The following is a 17,017-nucleotide window of genomic DNA, read 5'->3' as shown; positions in this document are numbered from 1 at the left end:
GCAAGAAGCATATGAGCAGCCATATATTCCCCATAAGATCTCCATAACCATTTTGAAGCTGCTTCCCCCCAGGCAGGAGAAAGGCAGGAGAACAGTGTCCCAAAGAGACCCACCAGCAGAAAAACTCCCGACAGCTCACCACAGACCATCCTGAAGCAGGGAGCTGGCTGCACTGCCTTCAACAGAGCTCTTGTAGGTGGTGTCTTGTGGACACTTGCTTGAGGATCCCTCCTCCTTCCTTCTGTCCAACCCTGGAAATAGGCTCCCCTTCTCCCTCCTGGGATGCTCTGGGTTCTGCAGCCATGTGATTCACTGAGAAACACAGGAACAAGAGTTTCAAAGAAATAAAGAACTGCCAATCCGTTTGGTTTGCTGGTTACCGCCAGGCTTTGCTCTTTGTGTGGGACATATTGTGGCTTGTTTTGCAGAAACAAAAGTGAAATACTTAAATAAATGAGTCCCCTTAAGAAGAGTCCAGGCAATGGGGAGATGACTGCTCAGTGACCTGTGCAGCATCCTGGGTACACAGGGAGTTTCCCCATAATGATAAGACTACAAAGGAATATTTATTTATCTAGAAACTTATTCAGCTTTCATCTCTGGCAGCGTTTCTCAATCAGCCATTTCAAAACATTTTGCCAACACTAATTAACCCTCACAGCACCTCAGTGGTAGGGATCAGCATCCCCACATCACAAACCGGGTGACCCAGGAGTGGAGAAGACAAGTGACCCCTTCAAGAAAGAAATGAAGGGAGCAAAGAAATCATGGTATCCTGAAATCCCAATGCCGTGTCCTAACAAAACCATTCCCTACAAGCCCCCGAATCTGCAGACATCCTGTTGGAAGCAGCAACCTGCCATTCTTATCACGCGAACTGCCTGCCTTTCTCAGCTGTGCACCGAGGAAGCACTGTCTGGACGTTTAATAAGCCCCAAAAGTGCGGTGCCCTGAAGAGACATTACACAACCCAGAAATCCCCAACGACCTGCAGCACTGGTCAGCTGCACAGCCTACACCACCAGGCAGACTTTCCCATCATGTTGCACATGCTATTTATTCCATTCGTTAACCAAGTTAATGGTGGCTAAGATAGGCCCCAGATGTCCTTCTGGCCTTAAAAACTTCTTTGCTGTCAAGGAAATGCAAAGCTCAAGTGGCTTATGGCATGTGTGGGACACAAACAACGAACCAGAGCTATGAAGGGCTTGCACATTTCCAAGAATTCACGAAATACATCTCTGCTTCTAAATAATCTCTGTTCCAGTTTGGGGAAATAAGTGTTTAGCAAGGATAGCACAGAACAGAGCAACGGATATATAAATGTATCATTCATTGACACAGAGATTATGCCAGACAAAGCCATAGCTGTTCAAATGTCTTAGTTTTCTGCTGTCTATTTCTGTGATGTTACCACTGCGGCAAATTCGCAATTCTGTAATAAACTGGTATTTCTGAACAAAGACCATTTGATATTACGCCTTCAGAAAAATGCTTCTTAAGTACAATTTATTCCTGAATTATTTTTTTGGTAATGGAAATTATTCTATAGTCTAATTTTTTATACATACTCCCCAATACATTTGGGAAATTTCCCAAAACATACTAAAGATAGCATTATAGTTTTCTGCATCACTGCTAAAAATCAAAGCATTCATGTGCAGAATAAAGAGAAATTTCTTTCTGTATAAGCATTTTCCTTCTGTTGCCTGAATCCAGTCTCTTGATAATCAGCAATTACAGAAAAGAACTATAACAATCAAATGGGAGTTTGAGCTTACAGAAAATCATCCTATTTATTGCATGAATTATGCAGATGGAGAAAGCTGTTTGGAAACCTATCGGTAAATGAAAGAAACTGATATTTCAGAAAGCTGAAATTGTATTAATAGAAATTCTAAAGAGTCTAGAGAAGAACACAATCCTTTTGGAACTGATTTGGTCTTCTCAGAAGCAGGAAAGAGCAAATATGGGATTTAAGGATCTTTTCCTCCATTAAAATGTATTACTTTTTTCAACTGATATTTTATCAGATAATCTTTAGAATGATATGATATTTTGGAAGGTGCTATTTGGGATTCTATAGCACTATTGACTTGGGGAACCTCCAGTAAATGACAGTTTGTTCACTCATATCACACACAGTCTCCAGACTGTGACTGTTCAGACTTTACAAACAGAAAGACCAAGGCAGAGGCTATGAAATGATAAATTATGGTCATTTCCACGATCAGGGGCTCCAGCCCCCATTTCCCCAACCCAACCCACTGCTTTGCCTGCAGATATGGAGTTAAATACCCAATTCCCAGGCCCTGTGGACTGAAATAATGAATAAAGAACCCAGCAAGCCAGGGAGACCTCTTACACCACACAAGTTTTCTTCTTTTTCCATCCCGACATCTGGTTTGAACTTCAGCGAGCTGCCTGCTCAGGAGACCCGCCAACGCGCCTGCATTGCAGCCAGGCAGGTGATTTTTGTGAAGCTCCGGGAGGACCCGCCTGGCTCAGCCCCGCTCCATCGGGGTAGGGGCACTTGTCCGGGCACGGGGGACCCAGGCCAAAAGCCAGAAGGGAGCGATGGATGCATCCCTCCCATGCCTGCGGGTCGGATGCCGCCTGGCAACGGGAGCGCAGGTTTCCATGGCAGTGCAAACAAGAGACGGGCGACCGGAGCTGAGCAGAGCTGTGCTGCGGCCACGTCCACGTGCCCCTCTGACCACGGATCCCCCACGGACAGGAACCCAGATGACCTCTCCTTTGGGTGAGAAACCAAAAAATAAAAGGGGCAAGGGCAACCACAGCAATTTCTTTTCTGTTTTCACCATCAGATACAGAGTCTCGCTCAGACAAGCAGAGGTGCTGGCGTGTCACCGGGAAATCACACGCACTAACCAGCTCCTTCTCCACGCACGAGTGGGGGGGTACATATCGGGAAATAGGACACATCTGTCCCTGGAAGAGCTGCTCTGTAGATCAAAACTTAGAGTGGTTTCCCAGCAAGCATAAGGAGACTTCTCTGCAAGCAATAGTATCATTTAAATCATTTGAGTGTGTAAAACATATGCTCATCCAGTGCTCTGGGAACATGGTGGATGGATTTTATTGTATTTTTTTTAGAACTGTTTGCATGTTTACTGTGGCACATTATTTCTGCACAGCAGCTTGATGCTAGGGAAAATCACTGAATACATGTTTCAGTAAATTAAAACCATGAATGCCTTATCTGTTGATTCACATACTACTGGCCATAGGTATGTAGCTACTGAAACATAAAAGTGTCAGAGGCAGTGAAATATATGCCAAATAATTCTAGCAACAAAGCAATTTTTTATTTGCATTATTGAGCTTAATAATTATAATTAGCACAACTAGCACTTCTTTAGCTTTTGGCATTATTTCCAAAGTGATGTGCAAACAATCTATTAAAAACAAACAAACAACCTCAAACCATAAATAACTTGATAAAATGAATATTTATAAGTTAACCTTAGAAACAAATTCCTATACTTTGCTAAAATTGTATTATAAAGCACTTTTTATCTCCGAGAGTTTCGCTGACAATTACTTTCCCTGTGCCAGTACCCTCTGTCTGCTCCTGCTTTTCATTCCCATTCCCTGTAGCAGGAATTTGAATCAACCATATTAACAAGAAGATTTTTATGAGACGAGGTTTAGATTACAGCAGTCAAGGTGTGGCTAAGAGGGCTGAACATCCAGGTTTTTGCTGCAACTGCTCTGCGTGTTTCATGAAATGTATTCAAGGGAACGCTGCAGGCCTTTGCCTTCCTACCCCTGCCCTGATGGGGTTTTCTCCAAAACTCACATCATCATCACCAGGGGTTATGTTGTTCCAGGACGTAGATGAGGGACCCCTAGAGAACAATATCCCTATATATAATTAAGTTATGCAAAGTTCAGAGAGACATGATATCTAAGCAACCAAAGAGGCTTTTGGAAAAGGTACTTCGAGAAGTGAAAAGGAGAGAGAAAACACTTGGGATGTATTCAGACAGCCTAAATTCTACCTCAGCTTCTGTGTCCCATCAACAGTGAAGTTTGACACCTCTGAAGAACAAGATACTAATCGGGCAGCTACAGAAACACAGCCAATAGGAAACACAAAGCACCAAGCACGTATAATGGAAATTAGGCCAGATGAGTTTAGCTCAAAATACACAAAAACTGGAGGCTGTTCAGAGCAAAAAATGATGCTCTAAAATAGCCTTAAAACTAGTGCAAGCGGAAGAGGATATTTTCTGCTGTGTCTTACACCAGTGCAGATCAGGAATGGTCCCAGCAGCAGAATTGCATCAATTGAACTAATACCTCACTGGGCCCAGCTTGCTGTCTTTGTTGATTAAAGGATAACTTTAACAATGGTGTATCTGTTCCTTGTAAGTGAGATCATTACAATTATGCCTTTTCTCCTAGGACCCACAGCAAAGACTACAAAAAGAGACTGGATTCAGAGAAACAAAAAAATAACCTGTAACAGTTTGCCAGCCTAAAATTAAACACGACAGAGTTCCCTACAGCACGTCTGTGCTGTCCAACAATCATTCAGCCTTATCGCAATAAACCCACAGTGCTGAAGCAATTACTGGGAAGAGCTTTAGGGAGTAAAAATGTTGCTTGTGAACCAGTGATAGGAGGATGAAAAAGTGTGGATGTGGATCAGAACCGGAGACATGGGTAGAACAAGAGGCAAGGGACTTGAGTTGCTTGTTATCTCCAAGTTGTTTTGTCTTTGCTTTCCCATCAGTGTGTGTGTAAGGAGGATTGTGTTTTACACAGCTTTCACATAAGCCAGGGATGAACATGTCCTTTTTGGGGTCAGAACACAAATATTTTCCAGTGTCCTGAAGCTTTTTGTTAATTCCTACAGACACAAAAGGCTCAGTGGTTAAGATCCAGAAAGCCCCTAGGCCCATCACTGCTGAAAAACCCACTGCATCAGTTACTGGCACGTCACAACTGATTGATTTGTTTATGGTTTTCCTTGGGCCAGGGTCAAAGATGCCATCTCCACATAAAGAGTCAACATCTAAAAGTCTTTCTTCCAAACCTGGAATGGAAACCCAGCTTGTGCTGCCAGGTAAGGTCATGATGCTCCAGCAGCTTTTCGTTGTTAGGTCAAAGGAGAAGCCTGTATTCAGATTCTTGTGCCCACGATCAGATGAAATAGGTAAAATAGCTCCAGACTTACAAAAATCCCCGGCTGAAATCCTGAACTGATCAGCAGATATGGTCAAGCGACATAAACAATACTGAGGTCTCAGTTATGTCACTGGCTTCTTATAAGCCCAATCCAGGTCCCCACTCTTGATTCAGCACTGTTAGACACTCGCAGCTGTGAGCACAGCTGCCCACCCTTCAGGCGTGATGCTGCAGATCAGTCCCTTTGCACTAGGTCCTCATAGTCTGACTTGTGTCTTCTACATCTTCATCCATTTTTTTGCAGAATGCCCAGAAGAAGATGAAGAAAACCCAATGAAAAATCCATTTACAATTCCTCCAGATATTGATATTTTCTCAATAAGGGACAAGGAAAGAAAAAAGGCTAAGGCGGTATGTACACATGCTTTAGACCAATGGATATACAAGCAGTTCACTAGGGCAGGCAAGCAACAAATACACTACCAAAATTTAGTGCATGAGAGAAATAATAGCTGCCAAATTCAGCTGAAATTCCCCCAGATCAGCTTCAAGTCCACTGAAGTCCATGATGAGAGATTAATTTTACCAAGAGCAGATCTGAGCACAGGCTTGCTGGTTGCTAGTGCAAAATCTGGATATTGTCACTTTGTTCACTTCAAGGTAGCTTCACCACTGATTCCTCTTCCTGGAGAAGATACCTGCCAGTGCTTTTAGCATTGATTTCGACACAAAGCTTTGGTGCAACATCTCTTGCTTTCCACATCAACAGGCTTGGCTTTCTGCTTGGGAAGCTATATTCCAGTGTTTGATGCGACCTTCTTCTGAACTGCCAATGAAATGAATGCCTAGGAAGAAGGACGACATGGGTTTCATGCCTTAGGTTTCTCTCCATAAGATAGGGAATTGCAACCCACCAGACGGGAGAGCTGCATCTTAGGAGTGCCTCTTTCTTTCTTGTTTCTGCAGTGGACTTTCCTCAGAGCATACAATCCAAAGGGGGTGGGAAGTCATGGAGGGGTTGTCATATCTCTGAGAGGATCAATTTTTGCATGTGGTTGCAGAAGCCAGGCAGTGGAGTGGAAGCAAGAGGTCTTTGTTTCTAAATCACAAAGGGAGAGCTCCAAACAAGCTTAAGCAAGCCTCCTCATCTCACACTGATGACTGATAGAGTTTGGTTTTCGCTCGGGTTGAAGGTCACTATATGAGGAAGGGCTTAGGAAGAAGTGCATAAAGGATGTCTGCTGAGTGATGTCCTCAGCCTAACCTGTGCCCAAACTGTGCAGACAGCAATGAATTACACTTCATCCCATGTGAAAGCACTGAACATGAACAACCTTTTACCCTCCAGAAAGCTCTGGAGTGGGTTTGAATAGATCCTCTCAATCTGAACTTGAAGGTTTACATGCCTTTGTGAAAGTTGGACTGAGTCGGTATTGAGCGTGGGCTGTCCTGTTGTTCCCTCTGACTAGGGGACTTGAAGGATGAATCTCTGAAAATTTCCATTCTCTCCCAGGAAGGAAAAATGAGGACACTGAGTAGGTACAAACTGGCACAGCTGGTGGATGCAGAATACAAATCAACAAACTAATGAGAACAAATGCTAAGAAATGAAGTGTTTCAGTTGCCTCAAGAGAGAATATCATTGGGATTAGTCAGATAAACCAGGCGAACATGCTTCAGCAGGGTATCAGTAGCCTGCAAATTTCTAGATTGTGAATAACCACTATGTCTTTAAAAACCAAAGCAGATAACCAAACTGTCCACATAACCGCCTTGTCCTCATAGGAACGTGAAAGGATGAAGACCATGAAAATCCATGAGAAAATGACTTACTCCACTAAAATAAAAGCAAAGCCAAAAGGGTTCAGGAAAGCTCTGCAAAAGGAAGAAGAAGAGGAGGCCAGAAAACAGCCAACAAATGAAGAGAGACTGAAAACTCTTCAGGAGAGTCTTTCATGGAATATAGCCATTAAAAAAGGTAGGGAACAGTTACTACCTTTGTAATGGTGCTGCTCACCTAACAGCCTAAAGCAAAAATCAAGGAAGGGATAGGAGCAGCAGTTAGCTCTATCCGACTTTGGTGAGCTCTTGCAGACACAACAGTTACACGCTGCATCTTGCCAACCTCTGTGTGGCTGGGCCATCTCCATCTCATGCATTTACACGTGGAGTATGTTTAACCCCACTGCAGTAGCCCGGGTTCCACCATCCCCCGTGGCCTTCACAGTAGCTGGGAGCTCTTGGAATTAGCTGGGAATCAGCTGAGAGTTTGCAGAACCTTGTGTCATGGAGACGTTTCTACTTAGCTGACCTAAAGTTGGATTTTAGTGGGTGTGGGCCTAAATTTTCTGCCTCTGACACGAGTAGTAGCTTTGCCATTAATGTCCAATGGACATTGACTTTTGTAAGGACCAGATTCTCCACTCCATTCTACCTGGGTTTACTCCACAAAAGCCCATATGAAACTGATCCTAAACAAGGTCAAAACTTTAATAAAATAATCAGCACTGCTGGCTCCAACACCAACCACATCCATGCTCACAGCAGCCTACATATTCACTGTGTGTTGCCTTGGCCATATTTCCCCCTCTAGTCTGATCAACTTTATATCCTAATTTCAGATTACCCATTAGAAAAGGAGACCTTCCGTGACTACATAAATGACAGAAGAGAGATATTTTTACTTGAGGTACTTAACTTTAAGAATGTTACTTTCTGTTCATTTAATTATTCTCCCCTGCGTTTCTTTGGTTTGGTTTTCTTTTTTCCTGAGATCCACTGCCTAGAAATCACACCAAGGAGGCACACATCAGACCTCATGAACTGATTGTCCAAGTCCTGTGTTAAAGACACTCATAGTCCATAGCCCAGCAACCCTCAACCAAGAAAGAAGTGAACACAGGTGATTTGCACCATCAAGTAGCAACCATGCAACTATTTCATTTGTGAGATGTGTGGATACACAAACCTCCTGGCTCTTGCTGTCCCATACATAAATTATAGCTGGGAGCCGTGCTGGAATATCCCCATTATTCATCTCTGCTACTTTGCTGTAACACAACTGAATCAGTCTTTGTCAGCAGAGTTAACACAGTGCTGGGACTTCTGGATTCTGTCTTTAGTTTCACTATTTGCTGTGTTACTTTCAAAACATCTCCTGGTATGTATTTTGCACTAAGATACATACCTTGCTTTGAAATCCTTACCCTCTCTGCCAACAACTATAACCAAGAACAAAGCTAAACCAATATACCTTTAAAACCAACCTACCAATGTGACCACGTTGCCTTTTGGATTCGTTGCAGTATGCCATGGCAGTAAAGCGAGATGAGATTCAAAGGATGGAGAACATAGCAAAGAACGAGGAAAGAAAACTGGAAAAGGCCGAATACTACCTGGAGAAGGATGCTGCCATGTTTGATGAGTTCCTGAAGGAGAACCATAAAAACTCTGTTCAAGCCCTGAAAATGTAAGGGAAGTTGAGGAAACCATCTGTGTGCTCTTTTGTTCTGGACACAGGAAGTCTTTTTCTAGACCTCCCTGCAGGGTTTTGGCTAGCATCCATCCTCGAATGCTCTGTGTCTGAGTTTTCCCAGTTACAGTCCTGGTGGCACTTTCTCCCAACGCATTCAGTGAAAGAGAAGAAGGATACCGATAGCTGGAGAATCCCCTCATTGCAAATGCCCTTGATTTGGCTGCAGCAAAGGAACCTGCTGCTGACCCCACCACTTCTGTTCTTCTCACAACCCCCTTATGAGAGGGAGATGCTTCTGCCCAACTCCTCACAGCAGAAGAGTCCCCTGAGTGAAGCAAGTTGAGCACTTTGCCCCATCACAGGTATCACAAGGGCAAAGCAGTAATTGATGCTCAGCAGCAGCCAAATTAGGGAGGCCCTAGCCTGGAAGAGTTGCTGGGACCCCGTACTCTCTTTGCCAAGGCAAGCAGGGCCTTCAGGCAGCAGCCAAGCATCACCTGGGGTACATCTATAAAAGACACTTCTAGCGTTCCTCGGCACATCTTCTTCTCTGTTTTACACGCACCTCAATTCACTACCCACTTACTGCTAAATTGTTTTATGGCTTATGTTTATGCATTCTTCCCTAGTGCTGAAAAAGAAACCGCAGCAAAGACAAAGAAAATAACTGAGATCCAGGCAATCACTTCCCAAATAGAGAACCTCCAAAGGTAACGGTTGCGCACTATGCCTGACTGGCCTTTAACAGCCCCTACAGCACTATACCCTCACAGCCCTTGGGGAAAAGGGGAATCAGGGAGAAAGATTTCTAAGCATGCTCAATTTTAAGAGTTCAAAACTTTCCAGCTTTTATTGTCCAGATGCTGGCTATGTTTCTAAAACATCTCAACCAGTTTTTTAATTATAGTTTTAAAAAGTAGAAATATTCCAAAACTAAAATTAAATGCCTAGTTTCAGATTAAAAAAAAAAAACAAACAAAACTAAGTAATACATTTCAATGGTGACCTGGGGAAAGAAGAAGGAAAAAAATAATTGTAATTCCCATTATGAGTTGAGCTGGCAGGATTTCTCATGTGTTTTCAAGTAAAAATTTCCAAATTAGCAAGCCCAGTGCCGTAGCAAGGATCTGGCCACAGAGATGTGACCAGACAGCTTCCACATGAGGAACCACAGAGAGCACACTGAGCAGGTTCCTATGTGTCTTTGCATGTCCATGAAGACGTATGCCCTCTTGTCGCCTCTCTGGGTGAAGCTGAATATCAAGAGTTAGAAAGAACCTGTTCAAACAGGAGCTTTCCTCCCTGCTAACCAGCTTTGTCCACTTCTCTGAACCCAGCGATATATCCAGATTCAAGAATACTCTGCAGGAGTACAAGATGTACAGGGACTTCCTCTATCAACTATCTCCGAAACAATGGCAGGAGGAACATGGAAAAAAGCACGCAAAGGAAAAGGATTTGAAGGCAGCGTCCAAAGCTAATGAAGGAAGTGCCTCTCCTCCCACCACCACAGAGCAGGGTGAGTGCCAGGGAAGAGCTACCCACTCCTCACTGGGACAGCCCCACACTCTAAATGCGCGTCTCCTCTTGTCTCCAGGCCAGGGTCCGACAGCCAGGACAAATGCTGTCAGTACGTACAGCACCAGTTATGTGGATGTGCCAAGTTCCCTGCTGTCTTCAAAAAGTTTGGAATTCAGCTCATTACATGAGATCAGGTCACAGCTCAAAAACTTCCTGAAGCCTCTATCAACAAGGAAACTGTAAGTACAAGACAATGCAAACGACAGACTTAAGTACTGTAGAGAGCACTCAACTGTCTGGGAGTCAGTATAGAGGAAACCTACTCCTCACCTTCACTGTGAGCGTACCAACAGCTCCGTCTTACTGGAGCAAATCCGAATACCAGCAGAAAGTCATCAGGTGTGCAACACAGTACCTGTGTACCTACTCCAACAGAGCTCCATCCTCAAATCCTCTGCCGTGAGCCTGTCCAAAGAGGGGATCAAACTCAACAGAGTTTGAATTCAGTCATTGCTTACAGGACCATTTCCTCCGCCTCCACTCAGAGCATCGCAGGTGCCCTCCCCAAGCAGGGCCACCATGTGCCACCCCTCATGAAGCCACTGCAATTACTGGGCTGCTGCCACGCGGTAGCAATAATGTGGACAAAAGTGGGGCTGATGTTAAGATGATGCAAATGGAGGTTTTTTACCCTTCCATGGCACTGGGTGACAGCTGCAAGTGAAGGTGATGAGCAGACTCTGCTCCCAACATCTGTCAGGCACCTCTTGCCTTGTTCTTCCAGCTCTTGTGCTGGCTTGTCCCTGGGGCTGAGCAGGGAAGAAAGAGGCCACGCTGCTGGTTAATGGCAGTAGGCTGTGCAGAGGAAGAAGCACTCAACAACCTTCTCCCAGGGCAGGTAAAAACTGCAGACTCCTATGGTGGCTACACCATGTTGTTTAGGAGCAGTACCACGTCCCACACGGAGCACCAGGTTTTCTCTACACTTGCCGTGCTGCTTCCCGAGCCTTTTTAACAAGGCTCCTGCCTCTTCTCATTGCCCAAGAGCCGGGCCTCCCATCAAGTTTAAAGGGGTTTAGATCAACACCCTCAGCTCAGGCTCACGCGTCATGTCCTGACCCCGCTGGCCAGCGCAGCCCAGAGCAGCTCAAAAGGCAGCTTTGCTTATGGGCAGGCGTAGCTCCCACGCTGCACGTTTGTGTGACCCCTGGCTCCTACTGCCCCCCAAATAGCCCACAGCCACGGGGCGCCAAACGTGAGAATGTGCAAAGGGCTGTTCAGGAGCAAACAGCAAGAGCAAACGACACCAGTGTCCGTAATTCTCTAACAAGGTCTCCTTTGGGCTATCGTTTCTGTAAGGGCCTGACACACAAAATGTTTTTTCAGAAGTTCATTGGAGGATGCAGAAAGTGAAACCTGCTCGGACGAAGATGAGGTCAGAAATCTTGTGTTGAAATATTTACACTTCCTGTTTGTCCCGTGACATTTATTGATGTTACTAATTTCTCTCACCTTCTAACGATTCATTATGGTATTGAGGAGTTACTGGAGCCAGTAGTTATAAATGCATGTTTCTGTATTCATAAGTGTTGATGTTTTAGCAACACGTATTATTAATACCTTAGTTTTAACTTTCCTCCTCCCCTTTCTGAAAAATCTACCATCATCTCAAAGCTTGCCATCCCCCAATGAGATATGACATCATATAATGGGAGATTTGGAAATTAGTGAATTATTTTATATTTGAAATTGAAATTTTCCCTCTCACAGATGTTTACACCACTTTTTACTCCCCAAAATGCAACTTGTTTTGGGGTTGAGCTACTAAGGCAGCATCAAGCTATGCACATGGCAGAAAGGCGGGAGACATTTGTACATGGGCAGTCATGGACCTCTTTACATGGGAGAGCATTTGAACAACCAGGGCTGGTGCAGACCAGCCTCCATGTAGATCAATGGAAAAGAAACCAGAGAACAAAAACTTGTCGCGTGTGTTTTCCATTCCAGGAGCCTGAGTTGTATTTTACTGATCCCCAACAACTGCTGTCTATTTTCACGGAGATGGAGGAAGAGAACTTGTCCTTCATCCAGAATTCCCAGGAGATTGAGGAAAGTTTGGACAAGTTCCAACACACTTGCATCACCACACATGAAAGCATGTAAGTGTGATCCTGAGAGTGGGGGGAAGGGGTCCCTGTGCCCCAGCTTTCAAGCATAAGTGACCCCCTCTTCCCCCCACTAGCACCTCGCCATCGGGCCACATGCTGCAGACCACACGTAATGCTGTTCACGCAGCACATAACAAAGAGTGTCTTCCTCATACTGAGAGCCCAGCTGCAGCCCATCCAACTCACTGTCTTGTGAGCTCCTAGGAAAGTGTCTCCTCTACATAATTTCAGAGATAGGACTTGAGCTTGGGACTAGTTCCTTCGTCCTCAAGGCACAGCCTGGGGAACTGATGCATTTAGCATCCTGGAGTGGACATAAGCCAGAAGCATCCTGTAATTCTCATAAATAAAGATCAAAGGAAGAAACAAGGCATGTCCTGGAGTGATCCAGACCAGCACCTATTCCAACTCAAACCCTTCCTAGAGGAAGCCAGCAGGGAACCCATGTGTAATTGCAATACAGTATTTCAATGGCAGGTAGACACACATACTCCCATTTAAAATGCAGTTTATCCCTTTGTGAAAGTTTTTTAATGGGATCTACTTCCCCCATCGACTTATTAAAAAATTTGGAATGTTTAGCTATGCTACTTCTCCCCCTCCCACACCAGCACAGTGACTTACTCCAGAAAAATCACAAGTTCCCTTCCTTGCAGAGCTGTGGGTGCAAGTTCCCCAGAAATGGCATGAAGTGTTACCTCCATCTGCCGGCAGCAGGAGGGATGGTCCAGGCTGGAAAGCAGCAGAGGAGTCATGTGTTTCAGAGATGCCCTTTTCAAAATAATGTCCTTTCTCTTCTGGCCTAGGGAGAAGAAGTTAGCAGAGCTGAAACAGCAGGTAGTCACTCTCAAATCCTCCATTGCCAAGGAAGAAAAGAGACTAGCAGATCTGAAGCTCAAAGTCCACCTCTTTTCCTCTGGAGAATACAAAGCTGATGACCAGGTACATCCTGAGACCAATGCCAGAGGGGTTAGCATGTGCAAAACCAGTTCCTCTCCATCAGCCATGTCCATCCTGGGAAAAAAGCAGACAGCGGGTTGCACCAGGGAAGGATCAGTGCTGTTTCTCAGCAATGAAGCTATAGCAAAGGGCAGGTTTGGGGCACTGCTGAGGCGGCAAGCTGGGGCAAACGTGTCTACTCCATGCAGCTGCTACAAGGTGGGAGAAGGGCTCACAGAGGCAACCAGGCAGCTGCAACCTGTCCCAGGCCACAGCAAAGCTGGGAAGATGAGACCACCACAGGAATGGCTCAATACAGCCACCTGTCCCAGGCACTGGTGCTAAGCAAACCAGGGAACAAGCAATTGAGTCTTGTTGAGGGAATTAAAGTGTACTAATTTCCTTTGCTTTTGGAGGGATGATGTGGTTCTACTGGGCAGAACCCAGCCATACCTCTCACTGTATCTCCTCTCGTCTCTAGGATAAAATGCTCACAAGCCTGAATAAGAAGGTACTGGAAGTCTATTGCCACTGCACTGGAGAAAATGAGACAAACCTGGAGACAGTGCAGATGTTAATGGTGATAGAAAAACAGCTCAATGATTTACTAGACAACCTGGAGAGAATCCCACCAGCAAAGATAGAACAGGCTGAGAAAGCCAAAAAAAAGGAACGGAGGATAAGGTAAGACAAGACTCTCTTTTTGAAACGGGCCCTGTTTTCAAACGTTGACAGTCAAGAGCAAAGCCACTGAAAAAGCCAAATTTGTCAGATCAACCCAAGCACCGTACCAGCAATCTGAAAGCCCATGTGACCAATACATCCCATTTTACTTGCGTAATGGTTTCACATTCATAGCAGTACTTGCATCTCCGGATCAGAGAGAGACAGCCCACAGTTATGTGAGAAAAGACCTGGAAGCTACATTAGAAAAACACAAAATCTAGAAGATGAAGAAATAAAAAGAAAATAAAAAAAGAACAAATCTCCTGAGCAGATTCAATTATGAGAATCCTCATTGTAAGACAGCAATTTGCAGTAACAATATTTAAACTGATTACACAGAAAATTACTCCTCTGTAGTTATTTAACACACTCGAAGTCTGACACTCCCCGATACTTTGTCAGACTTCAGTAGGTACAGAACAGCACTTGTCAGCAATGCCAGCTTTCAGATGTTTCTTCTACAAAACTGTTAACTTGTATTATTAAATTCAATAGCAGGCCATTAACATAATAAATTTAGGTTCTGAAATGAGACACGTTCCTTTTGGCTCAGCTATGCACATGAAATTTCCCCTCACACACAGCAAAGATGCAGCTGGACAGCTGATTGTATCTGGCCATCCCCAGGTGAATCAGGTCCAGCAGAGGAAAAAAATAATAGTGTGAGGATTTAAAGCCAGAACAGCGACATTTCCCTCCTACTTACTCTCTCTGCATCTTTCTTCACCTTTGTAGTAGAAAGGGTGTGATGCTTCTTGCCGATGTTCGTGAATGGTTTTGCACTCTTAACTTAGAAAAGAGATGAGACACCCATTTGTTCTGCTCTGGGGATGGAGGAGAATTCAGGAAGGAATGTGACACCTCCACCCCCCAAATAAAAAGCAAAACCAACCAAACAAAACCTTCAAAGAGCCTTTAAAAATTTCCTGAAGATCACCAGGTTAAGAATTCATTTCCTCTCCGCTGCAGCGTTCAGTAGCTTGAGCCCATTTTTGTTCCAGTGCCGCACTGCTGGAGGGAACGGAGCCAGGTAACGGGATCGGCCTCGGCTGTGCCCTTTCAGGCAAAGGGTAGCTCCATGGATGTAAAACCCCCTCACTCCCCTCTGTACCCTACAGACTCGGTTACACTGGTGAGAAGTTAAGACACAATAAGCATCGTTCACCCACAAAGCCAGTGAGCATCCTGGTCAACTGCAGGGGCATAAATCATCTGCTGAAGGTGGTACAGAACACATCTAGAACAGAACTGACGTCTCCATTTGCAAACCTTATGTGCTTTTTCCTCCCCTCACTCCAGAAAATAGGATCAACTGCGCCAAGCGTTTCCCTCTTACCACCTTCACAGCCACAAACTCCAGCATCAGCCATACCCAAACCCCCATGCTCTGATGGTCTTACACCATTAGATGAGCTGCGCATCAAAAGCGTATTCAGCGTAGCTGCACACTGCATTTAACCCATCCTTTATTTGCTCCCTTCAAAAGGCTCAGAGAGGAAAAGGTCAGACAACAGAAGCAGCAGCAAGAGGAAAGACTGCAACGGGCCCTGGAAAGATCACAGGCAACTACAAAAAAAAAGGCAAGTGCAGTAATCCATAGCAACACCTCACCGCAACAGCCCAGCGCCGAGAAGCTGGGGGTACTTGAACGTCGAGCATTTAAGGGAAGAGTGTTACTGGGGCCTCCACAGCTGGGTGGGGATGGCACCCACATCAGGTGTAGCCCAATTCCAATTTACAGCACTGATGCAACTTAAGCAACTGCTGGGAAGTCAGTTATGCTGCGAGTTATTCCAGCTCAGTGTCCTTCCTTCTCCTGTCCCTGTGTCTTGACCACATGGCCCCTCCATTACACCAATGTTCTCATTAAGGTCATTTCAACTTGTTAACTTGACAGTATTAAAAGAGAGCACAAAAATCAGCAAGTGAGGAACCATGCAGCAGCAGGACGCTCCCCGCAGCAGCAAGCCCCTAGATGAGCTCAGCCACACCACCAAACCATACCTCTCTTGGCACGTTCTGCGTTACACGTGCCTCCTGCCGCACATTCCACAGGTTAACAGGACAGCGAGGGCAGCCTGGTGCTCAGTCACACGCTTCCAACCTCCCATCCTCTTGAGGTCATACAATTAGTCGCAGAACAGTTGCAGGTGGAATAGTACTTTGTAGAAGTGGAAGCACTAGCACAGCACTGTCTTCAGGTGCTCGACACTCATTTTTTAACAGAAAAACCACACTTAATAGGCACACTGAAACCTGCCTAGAAAACAGCAAGGGGCCGCAGCCCTCGCAGCAGGAGAGCCCAGTAGCATGAAGCAGCTTTAACAGCAGCTGCACAATTCAGGTACGCTACTCTGACACAGCCCTGACACATGCGCCTCTTCTTCCTCTGCAGAGCGGCAGGAGGCTGGTGTTTCGTTCCAACCCACCTGCCAGGAAAGAGAAGAAAAAGCAAAGCCAAGAACAAACGGATAAGGAGAAGGAGGAACAACTCTATTATTTCACTTGACAGCACAGCCTTAACCACAGCACGGAGGGCTGATGCTGCTAGAACACTTTTTCATAGATCTACAATCTGTTTGTCTTTGGTCAGTTGATGAACTTCACGGTCCCATGAAATTCCCTGTCTTCTACTCCAAGATCCCAGGGAAAGCTGTTGTGAGGCAACCACTCTCCCCTCCCATTGATCTTCTGCCTAAGAAAATAAATTAAAATTCTCTCCTCCTGCTTCTCAGGGTCCTGCTGGAAACAATGCTTTTCTCATTCAGTTTTTGACGCAAATAGCACTATCCCTACAAACCTGACCAGTGAGATTTATTGCAGTCCTGGGTAACAATCTTTGTTACGGCACGACTAAGCCAGGCACCTACCAGACATTTATTATAATCACAAATCTGTTGGCAGGACTATAAAAATCAAAGGCTACACTTTAATCCAAAGGATGGGTTTCATTATGGACTCCAGCCCACTAGTGTGGAGAAGACACAATTGAAGGAAAAACAGCAGCTCTGCAGAAATCAAGATGCTAACA

General features: G+C 45.0%; 1 protein-coding gene across 2 annotated transcripts; it reads left to right on the top strand.

Moving 5' to 3' along the window:
• Positions 1-2,380: 2,380 nt before the first annotated feature.
• On the top strand, positions 2,381-16,920 carry CFAP100 (cilia and flagella associated protein 100). 2 transcript variants are annotated; one of them, XM_054837623.1, is made up of 15 exons: positions 2,381-2,761; positions 5,009-5,095; positions 5,462-5,568; positions 6,943-7,135; positions 7,779-7,846; positions 8,463-8,626; positions 9,262-9,342; positions 9,970-10,151; positions 10,230-10,392; positions 11,540-11,588; positions 12,161-12,312; positions 13,128-13,263; positions 13,742-13,944; positions 15,473-15,566; positions 16,382-16,920. In XM_054837623.1, exons 1-15 carry the CDS (start codon positions 2,578-2,580, stop codon positions 16,493-16,495), a joined length of 1,977 nt encoding a protein of 658 aa, XP_054693598.1. In that variant the 5' UTR covers positions 2,381-2,577; the 3' UTR covers positions 16,496-16,920. The 2 variants fall into 2 exon arrangements, with proteins under 2 accessions (XP_054693598.1, XP_054693596.1); XM_054837621.1 differs by having other exon boundaries at positions 9,970-10,392.
• The last annotated feature ends 97 nt before the right edge of the window (positions 16,921-17,017 follow it).

Source organism: Grus americana, chromosome 11 (assembly GCF_028858705.1).
Source record: "Grus americana isolate bGruAme1 chromosome 11, bGruAme1.mat, whole genome shotgun sequence".
Lineage (NCBI taxonomy): Eukaryota > Metazoa > Chordata > Aves > Gruiformes > Gruidae > Grus > Grus americana.
The sequence above is the reverse complement of the archived record's forward strand: the minus strand, read 5'-3'. Positions and strand labels throughout refer to the sequence as shown.